Here is a 23,500-nt window from a genome sequence, read left to right as displayed (position 1 = left end):
AAAATTGTGAGTCCGCGTACACGGTACGGACTTAACTTATCTAGAAAAGTAAAAATTTAGTATGCAGAAGTGTCTATTATCACACCTCGTAATTTGCATTTGCGCGTGGTTTAACTTTGACAGACTGCTTAGTACGTATCTTTGCTAGATTTTCAATTGTCATGCTTTTCGCACAGATATTTTCGTTCAGCTCTTTTAACTGTCAACTAAAGATCTTATAAACCCCTCAGGTGACGTCTATATAAAGAAAGGTCATTGTCGTCCTTTCACAATTCTTCCGTGCCCTAACCTCTTTCCTCGATCTGAAAATCGTAGCCCGCCATTGTCATTCCCATATCACTTCCTTTCTCTCCTAATATCTTTCTCTTATACCATTCTTAATTAAAAGTCCGTTAATTAGTGGGTTTGAGAGGTTAATTACAATGGGAGTACCGGCATTTTACCGGTGGTTAGCTGAGAAGTATTCAATGGTTATAGTAGACGTCATAGAAGAAGAAGCAGCTGTTATTGAAGGAATTAAAGTTCCAGTTGATACGAGTAAACCTAACCCAAACAACATCGAATATGATAACCTTTATTTGGATATGAATGGTATTATTCATCCCTGTTTTCACCCCGAAGATCGAGTACGCACTTTAATCCTCTTGCTTTCAATTTAGTGTACTTTAGTCCCTTTTGATTAAATTTTTCTTAGAATTTGACTGTGTTTGTGTTGTGTTTTTGAATTGTTGGTTGTTCTAATATAAATTGAGTATGAATTTGGGTATGCTGAATTGTGAGCTTCATCATGACGTGTTAAATACTGTTAAACCAATCCAATTTATATAAACACTCTTTCCATGTCATTTCTATACAACTTTCACAAGTTACAAAAGTTCAAATTGGTTAAGCTATTACCGTTTTAAACTTTGATAGATGTTACTAACTTTTCAGGTTTCAAACAATACTTTAATATTTTTTTGTTTTCAACTATCAATGATTTAGTTTAGCGCACAGTCAAATTAACGTCTTATATTCTTTATTAAGTTGAACACCGTGGTATAACTGCTGGTGCTTTTGTACTGTTTTAAGAAGTCACAGTGGATGAGGGGGACGAGGTGGTGCATGCATTTTCATCTGCTTGTGGCTACTTTAATACATGATTTTCATTTAATCACTGTCAATTGCTCTATACATCACGAACAATTTTATGAAAAATCAGGGCAGTGTAGATATTTATGGTTAAAAGACAGAAAAATCTTGCTCTGTTGATTATTAACTTTCAAGTGATTATGAAATGTGTCAAGTCTTTTGGTGTTTCTCTCTGGATTTGCTAACAATCACTATATAATAGTCCCTTATTGTTGGATCGGATACTTTGAGTTAATCAAGATGTTTGTTTTGGGGCGAGGAGAAGTTTGATTATATATAAAAGGATCGATTTGCTTTTGCAAGAATTGAGCTTATGTATTGGTTATATATTCCCAGAACGTGATATTTGGGAAGAAAGTGCATGGAATTGAGATACTCAGTGCATCCTTGCCATTTCCCTATCCTATGTGTTAAATGTCGATTCCACTCACACTTAATATTGTTGGAGGATGACTCATAGGCAAAGAAAAAAATTGATGTAGCTAGAGGTTGTCACAAACACAACATTGAGGATCTTTTACTTTAAATGATAGTAGAACTTTGGACAAATGGTGTTTGAAAAAGCAGATAAATGACATAGAAAATGATTGAGTGGGGGTAAAGCAAAAAAGTTGTTAATGAATAGTAAAATCATTTGTTGGAACTTAAGGGGGTGAATGACCCTAGCAAGAGGGCCATCATCAAGGTGGGACTTAAAGAATGGGAGACAGATATTGTTTGCCTGCAAGAAACTAAAATGGAACTGGTGTCAGATAGCATTGTTAGAAGTTTGTCGGGAGGAAGATAATATGAGACTATTCCGGCTAGAGGCTATGCATGGGGAATTCTTTTACTATGGAATGAGAGAAAAGTTAAATGTTGGGAGGTTAAAAGGGGCGTGTTCTGTTTAGTTGTGAGATTGCGTAGTTGTGGAGCTGGCGTAGAGTAGGGTTTCGAGGGGGTTTATGGTCCTATAGGGGAAGGGTCTAAGTCGTTGTTTTGGGAGGAGATTTCCACTTTTATGGAGGAGTGGGATATTCCTTGGGTGTTGTGAGGGGATTTTAATACTAGGCGGTTCCCGAAGGAGAGGTACGGGGGAAGGGTGATTTCGAAGGCTATGGAGGAGTTCTTTGAGTTTATTGATAACCAGCTCCTTGTTGACCTTTCTTTAATAGGTGCCAGATATACGTGGTTTAGATCTGAAGACTCTTCTTTTGGAAGAGGAGGTAAGAGGGCTATTGCAGTGTCTATGAGCAGTTGTTTAAGGAGGAGGCTAAATGGAGACCTAGGTTGGGAAGTTCAGAGTTTAACCGTATCGGGGAAGAAAATATAGAATGGCTTGAGTTGAGAGGACAGTTGGGGAAGAGGAATTCGGTTGAGAGTCAGGGGATAAAGCTTCGGGACCTGATGGTTTTACTTTGGCATTTTTCTAGCAGTGTTGGAATATTGTTAAGGGCGAGGTGTTGGAGACCATCGATGCTTTCCAAACTACTGGGAGTTTGAAAAGAGTTAATGCCTCTTTCATTTTTCTTTTAAAAAAAGGAGGGAGCTTCGAATATTAACAATTTTAGACCTATTAGTCTAGTGAGAAGCTTCTTTGAGATCATATCTAAGGTGCTTTCCAATAGACTACAACAACAACAACAACAACAACCCAGTGTAAATCCCACAAGTGGGGTCTGGGGAGGGTAATATGTACGAAGACCTTACCTCTACCCCGAGGGGCAGAAAAGCTGTTTCCAGGAGACTCTCGGCTCAAAGAGGCGACAAGAGACACTATATTAGTACTATCAATAGACTCATAATAAAACAACATAAAATACCATAAAATCCATAACATAACATAAATACCATAAAAATAAAGTAACAGCAATATAAGAGATATAGGAAATACGAGAATATGTAAGGTATTAATACACAGAAGATAAAGACCATCATCAGTAGTTGATCAATAACATCCTAAGACTAATTCCTAACTGGCTAGTCTCACTCTAGTGCGCTGTAAAAAAGACATCACAATTTCCCTAACCTACAACCTTAATGCTCGATCTCCACAATTCCCTGTTTAGGGCCATGTCCTCAGTAACCCTAAGTCGCGCCATATCCTGCCTGATCACCTCCCCCCAATATTTCTTAGGTCTCCCTCTACCTCTCCACGTACCCACCACCGCCAGTCGTTCACACCTTCTCACCGGTGCATCACTGTTCCTCCTCTGAATGTGCCCGAACCATCTGAGTCTTGCTTCCCGCATCTTGTCCTCCATGGGGGCCACACCCACCTTCTCTCGAATATCTTAATTTCTAATCTTATCCTTCCTTGTATGCCCGTACATCCACCTCAACATCCTCATCTCTGCAATTTTCATCCTCTGGATGTGTGAGATCTTCACCGGCCAACACTCGGTCCCATACAACATAGCAGGCCTAACCACTGCCCTATAAAATTTACCTTTCAGTAACAGTGGCACTTTCTTGTCACACAGGACTCCCGTCGCTAACCTCCATTTCATCCACCCCACCCCTATACGGTGTGTGACATCCTCGTCGATCTCCCCGGACCCCTGAATAAACGACCCCAGGTACTTGAAACTACCCCTCTTAGGGATGACTTGAGAATCAAGCCTCACTTCCACTCTCGCTTCCGTCGGCTCTGCCCCAAATTTGCACTCAAGGTATTCCGTCTTTGTCCTGCTCAACCTGAAACCTTTGGACTCAAGGGTATGTCTCCAAACCTCTAACCTCTCGCTGACGCCGCGTCGTGTCTCGTCGATTAGGACTATGTCATCAGCAAATAGCATGCACCATGGCACCTCCCCTTGAATATGATGCGTTATAGCATCCATCACCAGGGCAAATAGGAAAGGGCTGAACGCAGACCCTTGGTGCAACCCCGTAATAACCGGAAAATAATCGGAATCGCCTCCTGCTGTCCTAACCCGAGTCTTAGCTCCATCATACATGTCCTTAATCGCCTTAATGTAGGCAACCGGGACCCTTTTAGCCTCTAAGCATCTCCATAAGACCTTCCTAGGAACCCTGTCGTACGCTTTCTCTAGATCGATAAACACCATGTGGAGATCCTTCTTCTTATCCCTGTATTGTTCCACCATCCTCCTAATAAGGTGGATAGCTTCTGTGGTAGATCGCCCCGGCATGAACCCGAACTGGTTGTCTGAAATAGACACCGTCCTTCGCACTCTCATTTCTACCACTCTCTCCCAGACTTTCATGGTATGACTTAGTAATTTAATACCCCTATAGTTGTTACAGATCTGGATATCGCCTTTGTTCTTATACAACGGGACCATTGTACTCCACCTCCACTCTTCGGGCATCCTATTAGTCTTGGATATAACATTAAGCAACTTAGTAAGCCATTCTAAGCCTGCTCTACCCACACACCTCCAAAGCTCAACCGGAATTTCATCTGGTCCGGTAGCTTTGCCCTTCTCATCTTACGCTTTGCCTCCATGACCTCATCGACCTCAATGTCCCTACAGTCACTTAGTTCATGGGGGCTATCGGCGTTCCTCAATTCACCTAGTACAATATCCTGATCCCCTTCCTCATTTAGAAGTTTATGAAAGTAGGTCTGCCATCTCCTCTTTATCTGGTCATCCCCCAACAAAACTTTGCCGTCCTCATCTTTTATGCACCTCACTTGGTCCAAATCCCGAGCCGTCCTCTCTCTCACCTTAGCGAGTCGGAGTAACTTCTTCTCCCCGCCTTTGTTCCCTAGTTCCTCATACAAACGAGCAAAAGCTGTCGTCTTTGCCTCCGTCACTGCCATCTTTGCCTCCTTCCTAGCTACCTTATATCTCGCAATGTTCGCTCTCTTCTCCTCCTCTCCAGTGCTCCCCACTAACCGCAGATAAGCCACCTTCTTCGCTTCCACTTTACCTTGTACAACTGCATTCCACCACCAGTCTCCTTTGTGGCCACTGGTGCGGCCTGAAGATACCCCCAACACCTCTCTCGCCGCCTTCCTTATATAGTCCGCCGTCGTCGACCACATAGTGTTTGCGTCCCCACTACTTCTCCAAGCTCCCATTGCCGACAACCTTCCTTCCAACTCCTGGACTTTAACCTTAGTCAAGGCGCCCCACCTAATCCTCGGGCGGCCTCGTACTGACCTCTGTTTCCTTCTTATCATAATACTAACGTCCATCACCAAGAGCCTATGTTACGTTGCAAGGGTCTCACCTGGGATAACTTTGCAATCCTCGCACAACCTTCTGTTGCATCTCCTGAGGAGGAGATAGTCAATTTGAGTCTTCGCCACCGAACTTTGGTACGTAACCAAATGCTCCTCTCGCTTCAGAAAACTCGAGTTTGCAATCACTAGATCGAATGCCTTCCAATAGACTAAAAAAGGTATTAGATATGTCAGTGTCTTCTTCTCAAAATGCTTTTGTGGAAGGCATGCAAATTCTACATGCAGCTCTGGTGGCCATTGAAGTGGTGGGCTCGAGAAAAAAAGCAAGGGGAAGCTGGGATTTTATGCAAATTAGATCTTAAGAAGGCCTTTGATCATGTTAATTGGGAGTTTCTTGATTTCATTACGATGAAAATGGTATTTAGTGCTATTTGGAGGAAATGGATCAAATTCTGTATCTCTACTGCCAGGTTTTCTGTCCTAGTGAACAGTAACCCATGTGGTTTCTTTGGTAGTTTGTGAGTTATATGACATAATGGCCCATTTTCCCATAGTGTTGTTCGTATTTGTGATGGAAACATTGAGCAGGATGATGGACAGAGCTGTAGCAGGGGTTATTAAGATTTTTTTTTTTGGCAGTGATCAGTGGACAAGGCACTGTGAAGGTGTCTCATCTTTTGTTCGATGATACCTTAGTTTTTTGTGATGCTGACAATACTCAGTTGTCTTTCCTGAGACAAGTGTTGACATGGTTCTAGGTGGTATCGGGCCTAACGATCAACTTCAGAAAATGCGAGATTATACTAGTTGGTGAGGTGGGGAATATTAAGAGTCTAGATGATGAATTGCACAACTGGAACACTTTCTTCTACTTATCTAGGTCTCCCATTAGGAGCATTCAATAAGTACCAAGTTTGGAACCCAGAGGGTAGAAAAGAGGCTAGTGGGTTGTCAAAGGAGGTATTTATCCAAAGGGAGAAAGGAACTCTTAATTAAGAGTTCTCTATCAAGCATATCCACATATTTCATGTCCCTATTGCACGCCCAGTTAATGTTACATGCAAGTTGGATTCAAAGGGACTTTCTATGGGATGGCACAAACATGGAGAGAAAATTTCACTTGGTCAATTAGAAGACCGTCACTATCCCGAAATGTTAGGGTATGCTTGGGATTAAAGACCTGAGAGTCTTGAATAAGACACTATTGGGTAAGTGGCTATGGAGATTTGGAGTAGAGGTGGTTACTCTTGGAGAGGGGTAACTGCAGAGAAGTACGGGGTTTTAGAAGGGCTGTGGAGGACAAAAATATCTCACTTCTCTATAGGTGTTGGCTATGGAGGAATATCTTAAAGGGGTGGGAAGAGTTTAATGACAACATCTCATTCAGGGTGTAGGATGGGAGGATGATAAGTTTTTGGGAGCATAGGTGGTGCGGGAACAAAGCTTTGAGAATCACATTCACATATCTGAATACAACAACAACCTATCTAGTATTATCCCACATTGTGGGGTCTGGGGAGGGTAGTGTGTACGCAGACATTATCTGGGGAAGTTGTTTCCAATAGACCCTCGGCTTAGGAAAGCATAAGCACCACATTAATGAAAATAAAGACAAGAAGGGACAACACCAAAAGCCCGATAAAAGCATAATAAAGACAACAAGATAGTAAGGTGATCAACAATGAAAGAAAACAACAGTTAGTCATAAAAACCTACTACCAACAGAAAGCGATACTGCATGCCAATACTATTGTTATGAACACTCTAGGCTACCTACTCTACTACCCTAATCCTCGACCTCCATACCTTCCTATCAAGGGTCATGTCCTCGGTCAACTGAAGCTGCGCCATGTCTTGCGTAATCACATTCACATATCTGAATATGTATAATATTTCAAGCCAAAAGAAGATACATGTCCAACGGGTTGTGGAATCTACAAGGAGAAGAAGTGCAGTGGGATGTGAGATTTTAGAAGGAACTTGCAAGATTGGGAGGTAGAAGAATTTCAAAACTTGCTCGGACTGCTTCACAATCAAAAAAATTCACTAGATAGTCATGATACATGGAGATGGGGTGCCGGGGAAAATGACATTTTTTTTGTGAAGTCTTATTATGAGAAGCTTCTATCTAGGAAGGAGCCGGTCTTCCCACATAATTCGATATGGATTCTCAGGGTATCGAGAAAGGTGTGCTTCTTTACTAGCTAGCTACAACAGGGGTGATCTTGATGGCGGATAATTTGAGGAAGAGGAAGATTATCGGTGTTTGGTTGGTGACTCATATGCAAAGAATCGGGACGATATGAATTATCTCCTTATACTATTGCCGGATAGCATCTTATTTGTGGGGGAAAATTTTGAGTTGGTCTGGTTTCAACTGGGTGATGCCAGTCACGGTGAAAGAAGCTATGTTTAGTTGGGGCTTCAGAAGACGAAAGAGAAGACGCAAAGCATGGGATGTTGCCCCCTAGTACTCATGTGGGTTGTTTGGAATGAGAGGAATAGGAGAGTTTTTGATGCAGTAGAAAAAGATCTTATTCACTTGAGGAGTAGCCTCTTTTCCCTTATTTATTTTTGGTGCACCCATGAGGTTCCTATTTGTATGGAATATTGGGTGTCGTTCATAGAAAACCATGTCCTTTTGTAAGGTTTTTTACTTTTTGGTATACTCCTTGTATACGGGCATGTTTTGCCTTTTTTCAATGAAATTTATTACCTTATTAAAAAAAAATGAATTATGCATGCACATTGTTTCTGCTATAGTAAGAAGAGGAACGTTAAGATAAATAGTTGGAACACAGTGTAGCATTATGCCCTTTTATTGATGACATATGTTACTATTGTATACATGTTTGGGGGATACTGCTTTCATGTTATATCTGTAAGATTTTTTCGTTATTTGTGCTATCTTCTCTATTATCTATTGCATAAGTTTCCGTGCTTTCTGATGCAGCCTTCTCCAACAACATTTGATGAGGTGTTCCATTGCATGTTTGATTACATAGACAGGCTTTTCTCTATGGTGCGTCCTCGAAAGCTGCTATTTATGGCTATTGGTGGGTAACACGGTCAAACTACCTTTCAATTATATTAAGAATTCTATATTTACCAAAGGAAATGAAATATGGGTCAGATGTATTAAGAAAGGGGTGGGTTATTATTGCTTGGGGAAGTCGAAGAAAACTTTGGGTTCTCTTGTCAAAATTCCCTGCATAGGAAATAATGAAATTGGAAATCATAAAGACGGAACTAAAACTGCTTTTACTTTCCTTCTCAATACTTAATTATCGACTTCTAAAATCTTTATAAAATCAAATTATTTTATATTTCTTTGTCCCTCCTGTAAGTTTTTGAAGATGGGCCCCAGATTTTCTTTTCTAATCATTTTTCCCATCGAGCAATTTTCTGTACAAAACAGTGATATATATTATAAGTGGATAGATTTCTGCGCTAATTACTGACGGTATATATTTTGGTAGATGGTGTTGCGCCAAGGGCAAAAATGAACCAGCAAAGATCTAGACGTTTTAGATCAGCGAAAGATGCAGCAGATGCGGTACATGCCCTTAATATTCTTTAATCATGGAGTAATAATTTCTGCTCAAGTACTATCTCATGGAATCCTTCTTTTAGGCAGCTGAGGAGGAAACATTGCGTGAGGAATTTGAGAGGGAGGGTAGGAAGCTTCCTCCTAAACAGGTGTCCCAAGTTTTTGATTCAAATGTAATTACTCCAGGGACACAATTCATGGCCACATTGTCAATCGCTCTTCAATATTATATTCACCTTAGACTAAACCATGATCCTGGATGGAAAAAAGTTAAGGTATTGTTCCTGTAAATTCTTGCTGTTTCAATTTGAGATTATTTGGTTTTGTTTTGTAGGTTGATGCAGTCACTTTCTTTTCTCTTGGTATGATACTAAAGATTATTGTGTACTTATTATTCAACTATTTTTTCGAAGGTTATACTTTCTGATGCAAATGTCCCTGGTGAAGGTGAGCATAAAATTATGTCCTATATTCGTATCCAAAGGAATCTTTCTGGTTATGATCCAAATACACGCCATTGTCTTTATGGTTTGGTACGTCTTATCTTTGGATGACTTGTAAATTCTTGGATGGAATCTTCTTCCTGATTTTCATGAATATTGTACTTGATATCTGGTGCCACAACAGGATGCAGATTTAATTATGTTGGGCTTGGCTACACATGAAGTTCACTTCTCTATACTCAGAGAGGTTAGGGACATTTATCATTACATATGCTAGCATGTCGGTTATAAATTTGTGCATAAGAAGAAAAAAGTTGAATCCTTTTGTTCACGAAAAGCCTTCTTTTTAAGGCGGATTAAGAAAATTCTCATTGTTTTCACCTTCACTTTTAAGAGAATGCTTATAGCTCCTATTTTCCCATAGGTAAAGTTTCATGTTTGATTGAAAATTTCGGAACTAAGAAGCTGTATTTTTTCCTAACAATGTCCTTTTCTTTGCAAGGGCTTAAACCTAACAATCTCCTTAGAAGTTGTAAATACTGTTAGCAGTATATTTTCTTTTAATTTCCATGATTGTTTAACTATTGGCTATTAGATCATACTTATATTAGTTTCTGATTTACAATACTTGTTTGTTAAATAATAATAGTAAAGCAATTAAGTATACAAGAATATTTGATTATGCGGTTAGTGTAGTAGTCTAAGCAGTATTGGTTGATCTACAACTTATATTTATTTGCTATTTTGAAGTAGTAATCTTTTTTTTTCCTTCTGAACATACTGTTACATCTGTATTTCAACCAATATTGTTTTTCCTGACAGTAATTTGGTGCAAATGTTGGATGTCTTTTGATCTATTGTCGTTGTTGTTATGAATTGGTTTTTATTTATCTAGGTTGCATTTTTGTACAATAAAATGGGATAACAATTGTATTTTCATTATAAACTAGATAGAATCCTCTTAATCCTAATAATTAATTCATTTGTTAATAAAAACTCATTGGATACAACAAAACAACTAAGCGTAAATCCTAAATAGGGGTGGCAGAACTAACACAAACCCATTTGACCCCCCCAAGTTTTAATGGGTTTGGGCTAGAATGATTTTGAAAATGGGTTGTTTTGGGCTAACCCAAGTTAACCCATAAAAATCATTAGCCCAAATTGACCCATGAAAATGCTCAATCTTAGAGCTCTACCTTGACCCATGTTCTGGAAAATATTTTCTAATTTTTACATGTTCGGTTGGTTTAAGTGTTTGAAAAACATTTTCTTTATGAATTCGTTTTTCTCCAATTGGAGGAAAATATTTTCCTTATCAAAATATTTTCCCTATCAATTGAAAACGCTTTTTCAACCTTCCCCATCTCCACCAACCCCTACCACCCCACCCCACCCCACCCCATCCCCACCTCACCCCCACTCTCACCCACCTACCACCCAACCTTACCTCGACCCACCACCCTAAATATATGAAAATAATATTTAGAGTACTTTCTTTTCATGATGTAGAAAATATAATTTTTTTCATTCCAATAAAATGAGTATTTTTTTTTATCACGTAAAAAAAGTATTTTCTTTCATTTCAACAAAATGAGTACTTCCGTTTCATGATGTCGAATTTAACTAATTGTTGTTGACAAAAATAATCATCAAATGTGAAAAAAATCTGAAATTAAAGAAGAAACACATTATCGCAAAAGAAAAAACAACAAATAAATTTATTTCGGTAAAATAAAGGACGGGTACTGAGCTATTTTTCAGGTATCACAATAGAATAAAAGAAGTATTCACATTTTATTGAAACGAAAAAAATACTTTATCTACAACTTGAAAAGAAAGTACTCATTTTGCGAAAAAGAAAATACTTTTTCTACATCATGAAAAGAAAGTACTCATTTTGTGAAAAAGAAAATACTTTTTCTACACCATGAAAAGACAGTTATCTTTTTGTTAAAACAAAAGAAAATAATTTTTCTACATCATGAAAAGAAAATATTTATTTTATTGAGATGAAAGAAAATACTTTTTCTACATCATAAAAAGAAAATATTTATTTTGTTGAAATGAAAAAGAAAATACTCTATCTACAACATTAAAAGAAAGTACTCTAAATAATATTTCTATTTAGGTAGGGGTAGGGGTTCGGGGGTAAGATAGGGGTTGGGGTGGTGGGAGGTGGGATGGGGTGGGTGGTAAGTTCTAAATTTACTACTTTTTAATTATTCTGATTTGATTTTTGTTAGTATTATAAGAAGAAGAGCTATCAAATAAAATTCTAAATCCAAATTGAGGAAAGAGATCATTTGGCATGAATTGACTTGTATTCCAAAACATAAGATAATATATATATGCTTGTTTAAAAGTTGAGAATATTGCAAAGATTTGGGTAAATTTGGGTAGTTGGTTTACAACCCATTTGTTTAGCCCATTTTGACCCAGCCATCTTAACCCAAGTGAACTTTGGGCTGGGTTGGGCAATGACCCATTTAATGAGTCAGCCCATTTTGACTAGCCCAAATACAACCCAAACAGCCCATTTGTCGCCTCTAATCGTAAACAAATCGGGATCGACTTTATGAATCTTCATGGACCATGTTTCTTCATTTAAACTGGCCAATATTCACAAAAGAAAGTTAAAATATAAAGTATGGTTTTCTATATATTCTATTGGCATATAAATCTCTGACATGAAATGACTCTTAGCATCAAGCATATGACCTATAGTAGATGTACTAACATGATTAAAGCATATTTTGAACTAGTTGCTATTGCCTATACAGATCATTTCCTTCCATGTTGCCTTATTTTCTGCCAAGTCTACACACATTCTAAGAAACTGTCGGTCTTTTGAGATAGCTCCTTTCCATGTGATTTTAAGTTTCCTCGCCTCCTTTTAACACCTTCACTCACCATAGCTTCACACTTACAGACCGACCAATGCATCTAGAGGTCGGCGCATGACTTGACCAAACCATCTCAAACAACATCTCTCACATAACACCCTGGGAGGACCTTAAAATCTCGTTCTAGGTTTAGCATCTTTATCTATCATATTCATAGCATTCTCCTGGAGCAAGGAGTCTAGATATATGTATTGTTTGCATTTAGGCATCACAATCCCGTCTAATTTCATCTCAACTTCACTTTTTATTCCGTCTGAATTATTAGTCTTGTTTCTACTTATCTTAAAATCCTTACTCTCTGAAGTGCTTCTCCAGAGTTTGAGTTTTTGTTGACTCCTGTTAACCTTCAGTTACTAAGGTCTATAACCTCAGGAAGAAGGGTGACATTAAGGCCTAAATGTAATTAACAACAACAACAAACCTACGGAAATTCCACAAGTGGGGTTTGGGGAGGGTAGTGTGTACGCAGACCTTACCCCTACCTATAGGAAGGTAGAGAGGTTGTTTCTGGTAGACCTTCGGCTCAAGAAAGATAAAAGGAAGAAGCAACAACAAGCAAACCCATCAGAAAACCGAAGCGATAATACAAGACTAATACTAAGTGGTGCAATAAGAAACTGAAGTGAAAGAAACAACAAGTAATAACAGAGATCTAAAACATAAGAAAACACAAGACTAACACTGAGTAATGCCCTAAAGCTACTAGAACGCGCAAGGACAAGGCTCGGCTGCCTATCCCTCTATCTTAATTCTCAACCTCCACGCCTTCCTATCTAAGGTCATGTCCTCAGTAAGCTAGAGCATCAGCATGTCTTGCCTAATCACCTCTTCCCAATACTACCTCTCCTAGGGCCCTCCAAGACCAGCCTCTCAAACCTCCTCACTGGGACATCTGTGCCTCTCCTTTTCACATGCCCGAACCATCGAAGTCTCGCTTTCCGCATCTTGTCCTCCACCGGGGCCACGCCCACCTTGTCCCGAATAACCTCATTTCTAATTTTATCTAACCTGTCTACCTTTCAGGTCGTATTTATTCCAGGCCAGCAGGACAAATGTTTCCTTTGTGGTCAAATGGGTCATTTAGCTGCAAATTGCGAAGGGAAGGCAAAGCGAAAAGCAGGGGAGTTTGATGAGAAAGGAGATGTTGAGGTTGTGGCGAAAAAACCATTCCAGGTAAGATTTCAGTCTGCCAAAAAAATTAACTTCTGTTTTTCTTGTTCATTCTCAAAAAAAAAAAAAAAAAAAATCATTAACTTCTGATTTTCTTGTGGTTATTCATTCCTATGTAACTTTTCAGAATTATTTTGGTGCATCATTTTCAGTTTCTCAACATCTGGACTTTGCGGGAGTATTTGGAATATGATTTGAGAATTCCCAATCCTCCTTTTGCGATTGATTTAGAGCGTATTGTTGATGACTTCATATTTATGTGCTTCTTCGTTGGCAATGATTTTCTACCACATATGCCCACACTGGAGATTCGCGAGGTGTGTGTTCTATAAGAACTGGTTTCATTTTATGTATTTGTTATGACTGGCGTTTCCCACTAACTACTAGATTTGTACCAAAAAATGATATATATATATATATATATTTCTTGACATGCTTTGATGGTTTTCGCTATATTTATGGATTAATATTTCTCTAACAGTCTAACTTCAAGAAATTTGTAACTAAAGCTGTTGCCTGCTTTTTGGAGCTGATAATGAATTTTAAATGTGAAAAACTAAATTTGGGGGAAAGACAAGTACTGATCATATATGAGGCAACAAGTGCAGAACATCTTGTGGGAAAAAAAAAGAGAAAGATGCTGCAAAATGCATAACTGTCCCTGAAGAATGTACTGTCGTAGTACTCATATATATAATGCCCCAGGTGAAAAGATGAGAACTGTAGGATGTTTGCTTCCTGTGAGATCAAAATTATTTTCTTATCTGACATGTATGTAACTGGTTTTACCGAAGGAAGTTGTGTTAACTTTTTGAGTTTGATGAAAAGCAAGCAGTGAGTACTGCTCGTGTTATTGAGTGTACTTAATGGCGTTGCATGCATATAGAGTGGAAAATGATGGTGCTTTTGCACTCCCTGTCTAGTGAAGGTGTGTCTGATTGAGAGATACATAACAACGGAGTGGTGTGGAATGGAGCTTCCAATTTTGTGAATGGCAAAAATTAATTAGCCCGCTGATAAAGTATTTCGGGTGCAATGTTAGGTTATGACATGCGACCTGCAATTTTTTGTTCCTTCTTTCAAGTAGGAAACTTGAGTTTTGTTGGATAATGGCTTTTGGAGATTTGCGTCTAAAAAAGGATAGCACATAGTCATAGCAAGCAAAATACAGTTTTTTTTTTTCTTTTTTCATAAGGTAGCAAGGAAAATACAGTTTTTTGAGGAAACAACTTGGTGTTTCCAGGGCACTCTCCATGTTGCATGGTGTTAGCCTATGGAAAACTTTTCAAGAGACTATCTTGAAAGTGGGCAATGGAGGAAACAACAGGATTTGGATGGATTGGTTGATTGGCCACATTCCTTTGGGTGATGAAGGATTCATGGAGCTGTTTGATATTTGGTTTTTCTTATCTGGAATAAGCAACTGAACATGACATTGTTTATACCAATTGCATCATGTGTTGGATTTGAGATTTCAGAGAAATACAATGGTTGGATGATGGAAAGATTCAATTTTCTCTTGAGAGTGTTCAGTGGGACTGTTAATTTACGAAAATCATAATACGTCGGAATTACGCTGAACTTGGCAGCATTTATACGGTGCACACCTGAACTATCTTTTGTGCTGATTACCCCCCTGAACTTAGCAGTTTGATACTCTTGATCCCCTTAGACGCTAACGTGGCAAAGAGTATAAATACACACTCTGTTAGACGTGTGGAGGTGAACCAAAACAAAAATCAGCTTCTAAGTATGGTATATTTCAACCGCTAATTTTCACGCAGTCATATACAATGATTTATTTGTTCCAAATTTGTATTTCGTCTTGCTTCTTCTTAATATACAATGCATGTTTACCCCAACTTTGTATTTCCTTTTATTTCTTCTTTAGAGGCAATGGTTATTTGTTCCTCCAACTGTGTATTTCTTCTTTTTTGAGCCAAAACTGTAAAAATTTGGCTGGAACTCTATTATTTTTAGCCAAATAAAAAATTCTTTAGGCAAATAAATGGAGCTCCAACGGTGTATTTCTTTTTATTCTTCATTAGATGCAATGGCTATTTTTCCAATGTGTATGTTTTTTTTCCTTCTTTAGATGCAATGACAATTTGTTCAATTGTGCATCTTCTCTTTTGGGTCAAATTTGTAAAATAATTTGACCGAAACGCCATTACGTTTAGCTAAATAATTTTTTTTAGCTCAAATAATGGAGTTTCAGCCAAAAAAAACTTACTGGCCTGCAAAGGATAAGAAGTTAACAAATTTTAGAAGGTAATAAATATATTTTATTTTAAAACAATGCCATCAGGTTAGATTGGTTTGGGGGTCAAGGCTATTGAAATGCCAATTCTTCAGGGATTAGGACTAGGAAAAGTTTAGTTGTGCACTAAATAAAACATGTCAAGTTTAGGGGGTGTCCTCAGGTATTCTGCCTATACAACACAAACCTGATGTTCTAATAGGGGATGAAAGTAACATAGGTACTCGCCTGTCAAGTCATTCAAAGAGCAATGTAAGCAGGTGCTCCTTGTAGAACAATGTGCAAAACCAAAGCATCCACAAGATTAATGTTTTTTGCCTGGACAATGATATGGGAAGTTATCCTCACTCAAGACTATTTACAGAGAAAAGGAAAAGAATATGTATATGATTATGTTATTTGTAAAGACCAGATGGAGCCGGTCAATCATCTGTTGTTACGCTGCAAGGTTGTTACTGAAATATGGAGGGTGTTCCTGCCGTTTTGTTGGATGAACTGAGTGATGCCTAAATCGGCTGATAGAGTCCCAATTCTAAAGACTTATTCTAGAAGAAAGTATCAGCAAAAGGATAAAGAACTGAATAATCTTGATGAAGTACAACTGCTGCAGTTTCTGAAATGCATATCTGATGAAACTATGGGTGTTTAACGGGTGGGCCGGGCCGGGCTGGGTAGGGAATTTTAGTACCCGTACGGGTTATGGTCCGGCCGGTTACGGGTGGGGGCCTACCGGGTTTAACGGGTTCGGGTTCATCCGGGTAAAAATTGAACCGTAAGGGTTACGGGTTGATGGAGCCGGGCTGGGCCGGGTTTAGTGTTATTTTTGATTTTTTTGTATTTTGTATAACTATTGTAAGTTATATTAATACAAAGTAAAAATATAAAGAATACAAGGAAGATGAGAAAAAATTGCACTTATAAATTGCAAGTGCTACATTTATTTCAAAATTCAAACTTACAAATTGAAAGGTTTACATTTAACAAGTAAAATAACCAAAAAAGAGTAAATTCAAAGGTTTTGCATTGCCTTAGTAAGTTCTTCATAATCAATATGAACTGAGTGACCTTCTTCTGGAGTGTTAAATTCGGATGGGTTACCATGTGTTAATATATCTCCAAGTTCCTCGTCTTCTGGGCTATCAACATCTTCACGTCCTTGATTTCTTCGTTCCGATCTAATCCAATCTCTGAAACATACTAAAACTTCCAAAGCATTGCTTCCCAATGAGTGACGGGTGTCTCCAAGTTGCTTGGCTAAATGCACTCTCTGATGCAACAGTTGAAACTGGCACATTCAGCACGTCCCGAGCCATAGCGAAAAGATCAGGAAATTGTTTTCCATTCTCATGCCACCATCCCAACGGTGAAAATTCCTTTGTGCGAGGCTCTTTTTGCTTCTGCAAGTAGAATTGAAGTTCATCAATGTTCCTGCTACTGGTTTTAGTGTTAGAAAATGTAGAAAAAATATTAAAACTATCAAGGCCTTCTTCATCATCCACAGTAGCAGAAGTGGTACAGTGCATAGTGGGATTAACATTGCCTACACTAAGAGCAGCATCATCAATTACATTTGCATAATAATTATATAATTGTTGTAAATATTCATTTAGCTTGTTCATACAAGTATATAAATCTGGGGTTTTTGTTGGTCCAATCTCCATATAAGTATATAAAGCATTCATTAATTGATGACAATCAGACATCTTAATAGAAAGATTTAAAACAACACCAATTAAGTAAATCGGAGGAATTGGAAAGAAATATTTTTTGAATTTTGCTTGCATTTTTTCAACAACATCCCTATATTTTTCTTTCTTCTTAAATTCAAAGAGAAGAAAAGAAATTTCAGCTATATGTACTAAAGCCATAGTAACAGTAGGGTAATATGCTCCAGAAAACTCAACAGTAGCTGTATAAAATTTATGTAAAAATTTAACAACATCATTAATGACCTCCCAAGTAGTAGTTGTTAACATACGGTTTGGATCAGTACAATGCGCATTAGCAACTTCAATTATTAGGAATCTATATTTGTAGCAACATTTTAAAAATATATATGTATAATTCCATCTAGTAACAATTTCGTTTGGCATGAATCTGGGTTTAAGGTTATACTGGACACACTTATTCTTAAATTCGTTTATTCTAGATTGTCTATTATTTCCTTGAATAACACCAACTGCTCTTCTAACATGAGTAATCTCAGTTGAAAATAAATCAAGACCACTTTTAACAATCTATACTATATTAAAAGCATGACGGTCCTTAGCGAAATGTCGTTCGCCTTTTTTACCCTCTAAAACTTGATTTCATACTAGACAAATTAGTCATTTCATTATTTCTCCTAATTTTTTTAGGACTTTAAAATCACCTAAAATTTTTCTTATTATATCTTTCCTTAATTCTTTTTTGAAGTATATATGTAAAAAGTCATAATATTTGGCAACATGTAACACATTAATTATCAAACCTAACATGAGTAATTTTCCATCCAAAGAAAAGCTACATTTCCATTGTTAGATATCCTTCGACAAATATAAGAAGTATAAAAAGAAATCAAGAAAATTAATTTTACACTCAAAATAATTATTTAATTATTTTTCTAACTTTTAGGACGTTAAAATTAGCTGAAATTTTACTTATTATATTTTTTTTATTTGAACTATGTAAAAATCTTAATATATAGAATTATATGACGTGTAATATATTTATTAAATCAAAACTAACGTGAGTATTTGCCGTTCAAAGCAAAGCTAAACTTCCATTGTGATATCCTTCCATTGTGATATTACCATGGTTTCAGCTATCATTCTCTTTTACTATAATTCAAGAGTCTAAAAAAATAACTTTATCAATTTAAATTTGAATGATTATAATAAAATAACAATAAACATTGGTTTTCTACCTTATTTTTTGTGACCTTTATTTTATATGACCATTCGATTAAAATTTTCGTATGATAACCTACATACGAAGTCTTTTTTTTTGTTTTTCTTTTTATAACCATTCTAATAAATGACAGCTTCCTATATTTACGTTATTTTTTATAAAGTATTAACTCTAATATTATAGTATTTTTTAAGTTTTATATTATTATTTATTTATCAAGCTAACGGGCTAAAAATGATCAATGTTCATCATATTTAAGAACTTATACTTTTTATTTTATTTTATTCAATAACTCACATTATTTAATATTTTTCGTATTTTTAAAAAATCATATATTCATTGATATAGGGTACACGCGCAAAGCGCGTACCGTAATACTAGTTAAATTATAAACATGACATGCACACCTAACATGAAAAATTTCATCAAGAGGTGGTATCAAATGCTATTTTAATATTGAAATTGCGGCATTATTGTTAGAAGCATTATCAAAAGACACACACAATACTTTTTGCTTGAGATTATAAAATTCAACTTCACAAATAGTACTACTTATAAACGCAGCAGTATGACTCTGATCTTCATAATATTTAAAAGCGATAATACGTTTGCATACAAGTAGTATCATCTATCCAATGACATGTAATTGTCAAATAATCATTTCCATTAACAGCATGACCAATATCAGAAGTTAGAGAAACTCTACAAGGAAGGTGGCTAAACAAATAACGTATGTATATTTGATATTGTCCATGAAGTCTAAAGATATCAGATCTACAAGTACTTCTAGGGATACATTTAAATAAAGGATTGTAAATCCTTTGAATATACATAATAAGATATGATGAAGAAGCAAAAGCAAAAGAAAAAGATAGACAACCCAAAGCAATCATTTTTGCTAACTCCTCACGATCCTTCATTTTATCATATTTCACAAGACCTCCAGTAGTAGGGTTTAGAGTTGATTGATTTCCATCTCCATTAGATCCCCATTCTATAGGATGCTCAATTCTCATATGTCTACTAAGTGTCCCAGTCCCCCTTAATTGTCCTCCAGTCTTATGTTTAAAAGTATCATTACAAAGTTTGCATTTAACTCTATGACTATTCGGTATGTCTTCAAAAAAATTTCCAAACCTTACTTCTTTTTCTACGATTACTAGTCGGGGCCACAGGTGGTCTACTAGTAGCACCACAACCACCACCCCTGCTAGCAGCTCCAACACTACTAGGTGTAAGTGGTATCTCATCTTCCATTTCTAATTCATTATCTTCTATACCAAAATCTTCCTGGAATTGTTCATAATCTATATTATTATCAGGTAATGTTTCAGGAATATTTGGAGAGGTATTTAAATTACTACCAGATGCTGAAGCTGAAGTACTACCTCTTTTTTTATTTCCCCAATTAGTAACCTTGTAACAAACTCTTTTTGCAGCATTAAACATATTGTAAAATTTTTAACTACTAGCAACAAATAAATATGCAAATAAAATAGTAAATAAGAGAAAGAGTTGGAGGGAGTGCACCGAATTCGGCAATAAATTGAGCACTTGATGATTTTGCAACTCCAATGTTACCACGAAAAAACGTCAATTGTTCCAATTTTGAAGTTCAATTGTTCAAACTTCAAATAATAAATACTACGATAAATTAAATTCCAAAAAAAATAGCCAAATAGTTGATTGCACTTTAATAGGTAAAGAATGAAGATTGAAGAATGAGAGAATATGAGAATTGAGAGATGAGTGAAGAAATGAGGAAGAGAAGATGGGGGGTATTTATAGCTTTTCAAAGGGGGTTAATTTAAAAAAAAAACAAAATTGGGCTATTTGTGCAATTCAGCCGTTGGGCAACGACCATATTCTGAAATGGACCGTTGCCAACGGTTAGAAATCTGGGCCCAGTTTTAAAAAAAAAAAAAAAAATTTTACCGTTAAATCGGTCCGGGCCGGTTAACCAGTTGAAGAAAACTGTTCATTGACCGGGTTTGACCAATTCGGGTAACCGGTAGTTCGAAGGTAAACGATGCAAACCGCCCTACACCCTTAACCCAGCCCAACCCAGCCCCTTTCTACCGGTCCGGGCCGGTTCCGATTTTAACCGGTCCGGAACCGGGCTGACCTGGCCCGTTTAACACCCTTAGATGAAACTGTCAACCAACAGCTGCTCCCTGGAATTGCTCCAGCAGTTTAGTACATTCCTAGTTTTTAGTTGTCTGATCTTATCTTATTATGTAGTTCTATAAATATGTAATTAGTACTAGTTATTTAGGCATGTTCTATCAGAAGTAAAAGTACTTTATTTGGAGCCTTGTCCTCTCCATACGGACAACTTTATAGGTGTAATTATGTTTAAAATTCTTGCACAAACTATTGCCAATAATATTAACTTCTTTATTCTATTTCTTTTATTATCTACTTCTGGTTACTATCAGTTTGGTATCAGAGCAAATCGATCCAAAATGGTCAATACCAGATCTTCTAATTCTCAAGAAGACGTTCCCAATGTTGAATCCCTTGCCCAACAATTATCTATCATAGCATCAAAACTAAATTCAATTGATTCACTGGCAGCAGAAGTTGCTACATTGAAAGCCCAGACTAGTCGCACCCAACAAGAGGAAACCAGTTACCGAACCCGTCAGGGAGGAAAGTCCGCTTGGCAAGAAGAGGAAGAAGATATCGATAGTCCAAGGTGGCCAAAAAATCCTTCACGGAGGCCACACACGAAGATGAAATTCCCTAGATTTGAAGGAGGTGATCCTAGAGGATGGATTTTGAAAGCAGAAAAATATTTCTGCTACTATCAAATTCTAGAAGAACACAAAGTTGACATTGCAACAATGTATCTGGAAGGCAATGCTCTTGATCTGTTCTCTTGGATTAATCGTGAGCAGACGTTGCTTTACTGGGAAGAGCTTGTGGAACCATTGCAAGAAAATTATGGTCCTGTGGAGTTCCAAAACCCGGACGAGCATCTCTGTAGCATCCAGCAAATAGGTTCTGTACAGGAGTACCGTCAAGAATTTGCAAAACGTTCTTCTAGAGTCACGAATTGGCCAGATCATTGTTTGTTAGGCGTGTTCTTAAATGGGATAAAGGAAGAACTTAAATCTGATGTTAGAATTCACAAACCCAGAACAGTTTACAGAGCAATGAGTTTGACACTTGAATTTGAAAACAAATTAAGCTCAATTCGCAGCAATAGAGGGCCTAATTGGACCCCAACCAGTAGACCCACTACACAAAACCCATTGCACTCTATTAAAAATGCCCTGAATAATGTTGCTTCTTCCTCTGCACATCAAAATTCACCAAACAGTGTTTCTACCAACCCAGCAACCTCCCAACCACTTCAAACACGAACATCGGATATCGAGAGGAGAAATCTCATGGCACAGGGACTGTTATCGTTGCCACGAGAAATTTGCACCAGGTCATAGATGCAAATCTACGAAACTGTCTCTCATGGAACTTACAGGAGGAGATCAATTAGATGATGTTGATGAAATCAACGCCACCAACGGTGACCCTCAAGAAACTGACATTGCTGAAATTTCTTTTCATGCCATTTTGGGACACTCAGTTGGTACTACAATGAAGCTTCAGGGTGCAATCAACCAGAGATAGGTTATAATACTTCTGGATAGTGGTTCCACGCATAACTTTGTGGCTGAATCCATTGTAGAAGAGCATAAACTTCCAGTAGAAATGTTCCAACATTTGGTGTGCAGATAGGGAATGAGGGCATCATACGTTGCAATAAAGTTTGTCGGAATCTTCAAATTCAGTTGCCAGGCTTAACCATCACTCAGGATCACTTCCTTTTGCAGTTGGAGGGGCTGATTTGGTATTTGGTATCAAATGGTTAGCTTCTCTTAACACTATTCAAGCTAACTGGAAGAATATGTTTATAATTTTCAATTGGCAAGGGAAACGCTACAAACTACAAGGGGTGAGTCGGCGAATTTCACTGTGGCTTCCCTCCAATCTTTTAACAAGTTATCAGAGAATCCAGGTAATCCAATTCAGACACTTTTAGATGAGTTTCAGTCTGTTTTCTGAATCGACCTCTCTTCCACCATTTAGAACATATTCCCATGCTATTCCTCTGTTACCAAATTCTAAACCTCCAAACATAAGACCTTATCGTTACCCACATAGCCAAAAGACTGAAATTGAGAACCAAGTTTCTGCTTTATTAGATTCCGATTTCATTCGTCCTAGCTCAATATCTTTTACTAGCCCAGTTCTGTTAGTGAAAAGGAAAGGTGATTCTTGGAGGTTTTGTGTGGATTACCGTAGCCTTAACAAAATCACTGTACCAGACAAATATCGCATACCCAATATTGATTACTGGATGAGTTACATGGAGCTACTATTTTTTCAAAAATTGATCTACGTTTAGGATACCATCAAATCCGAGTCCAACCTGATGATGTCCATAAAACTGCCTTCTGCACTCATTCAGGCCATTACGAATTTCTTGTAATGCCTTTTGGGCTCACCAATGCACCATCCACGTTCCAAGCTTCCATGAACGATCTTTTCAGACCATATCTTAGAAAATTCATCCTGGTTTTCTTTGACGATATTCTAATATATAGTCCTGACCCTCAAACACACCAACACCACCTGCAAACAGTCCTTCATCTTCTCTCCGTTAATTTTTTTTTTGCTAATCCAAAAAAATGTCTATTTGGACAACCCCAAGTTGGATTTTTGGGCCATGTGATTTCCCGAGATGGAGTAGCCGTGGATTCGGACAAAATATCCTCTGTTTTGGAATGGCTTGTGCCAAAAAATGTCAAGGAACTTCGCGGTTTTTTAGGTCTCACAGGGCATTACAGGCGGTTTGTTAAGAACTATGGGATCATTGCTCGTCCTTTAACAGAATTGACCAAGAAAGGTGCTTTTCACTGGAATGCAAAGGTAGAAGAGGTTTTTCAAAATCTTAAGAGGATCTTGACATCAGTTCCAGCGCTTCGTCTTCCCGACTTTACTCGACAATTT

At 37.5% G+C, this 23,500-nt stretch overlaps 1 protein-coding gene across 5 annotated transcripts in view; it reads left to right on the top strand.

Moving 5' to 3' along the window:
* Positions 1-256: 256 nt before the first annotated feature.
* Positions 257-23,500, top strand: part of LOC107809493 (5'-3' exoribonuclease 3) — a 35,270-nt gene continuing 12,026 nt past the window's right edge. For 2 of the 5 annotated variants that reach the window (XM_075239960.1, XM_075239959.1), the window contains exons 1-8: positions 257-626; positions 8,220-8,322; positions 8,746-8,822; positions 8,900-9,091; positions 9,230-9,349; positions 9,444-9,506; positions 13,189-13,338; positions 13,488-13,652. In XM_075239960.1, coding sequence (XP_075096061.1) covers positions 423-626; positions 8,220-8,322; positions 8,746-8,822; positions 8,900-9,091; positions 9,230-9,349; positions 9,444-9,506; positions 13,189-13,338; positions 13,488-13,652 — 1,074 coding nt within the window. In that variant the 5' untranslated portion in view covers positions 257-422. The remainder of the gene's footprint in view (positions 627-8,219; positions 8,323-8,745; positions 8,823-8,899; positions 9,092-9,229; positions 9,350-9,443; positions 9,507-13,188; positions 13,339-13,487; positions 13,653-23,500) is intronic. The other 3 variants (XM_075239963.1, XM_075239962.1, XM_075239961.1) reach the window with 2 other exon arrangements.

This window comes from Nicotiana tabacum, chromosome 20 (genome assembly GCF_000715075.1).
Source record: "Nicotiana tabacum cultivar K326 chromosome 20, ASM71507v2, whole genome shotgun sequence".
Lineage (NCBI taxonomy): Eukaryota > Viridiplantae > Streptophyta > Magnoliopsida > Solanales > Solanaceae > Nicotiana > Nicotiana tabacum.
The sequence above is the reverse complement of the archived record's forward strand: the minus strand, read 5'-3'. Positions and strand labels throughout refer to the sequence as shown.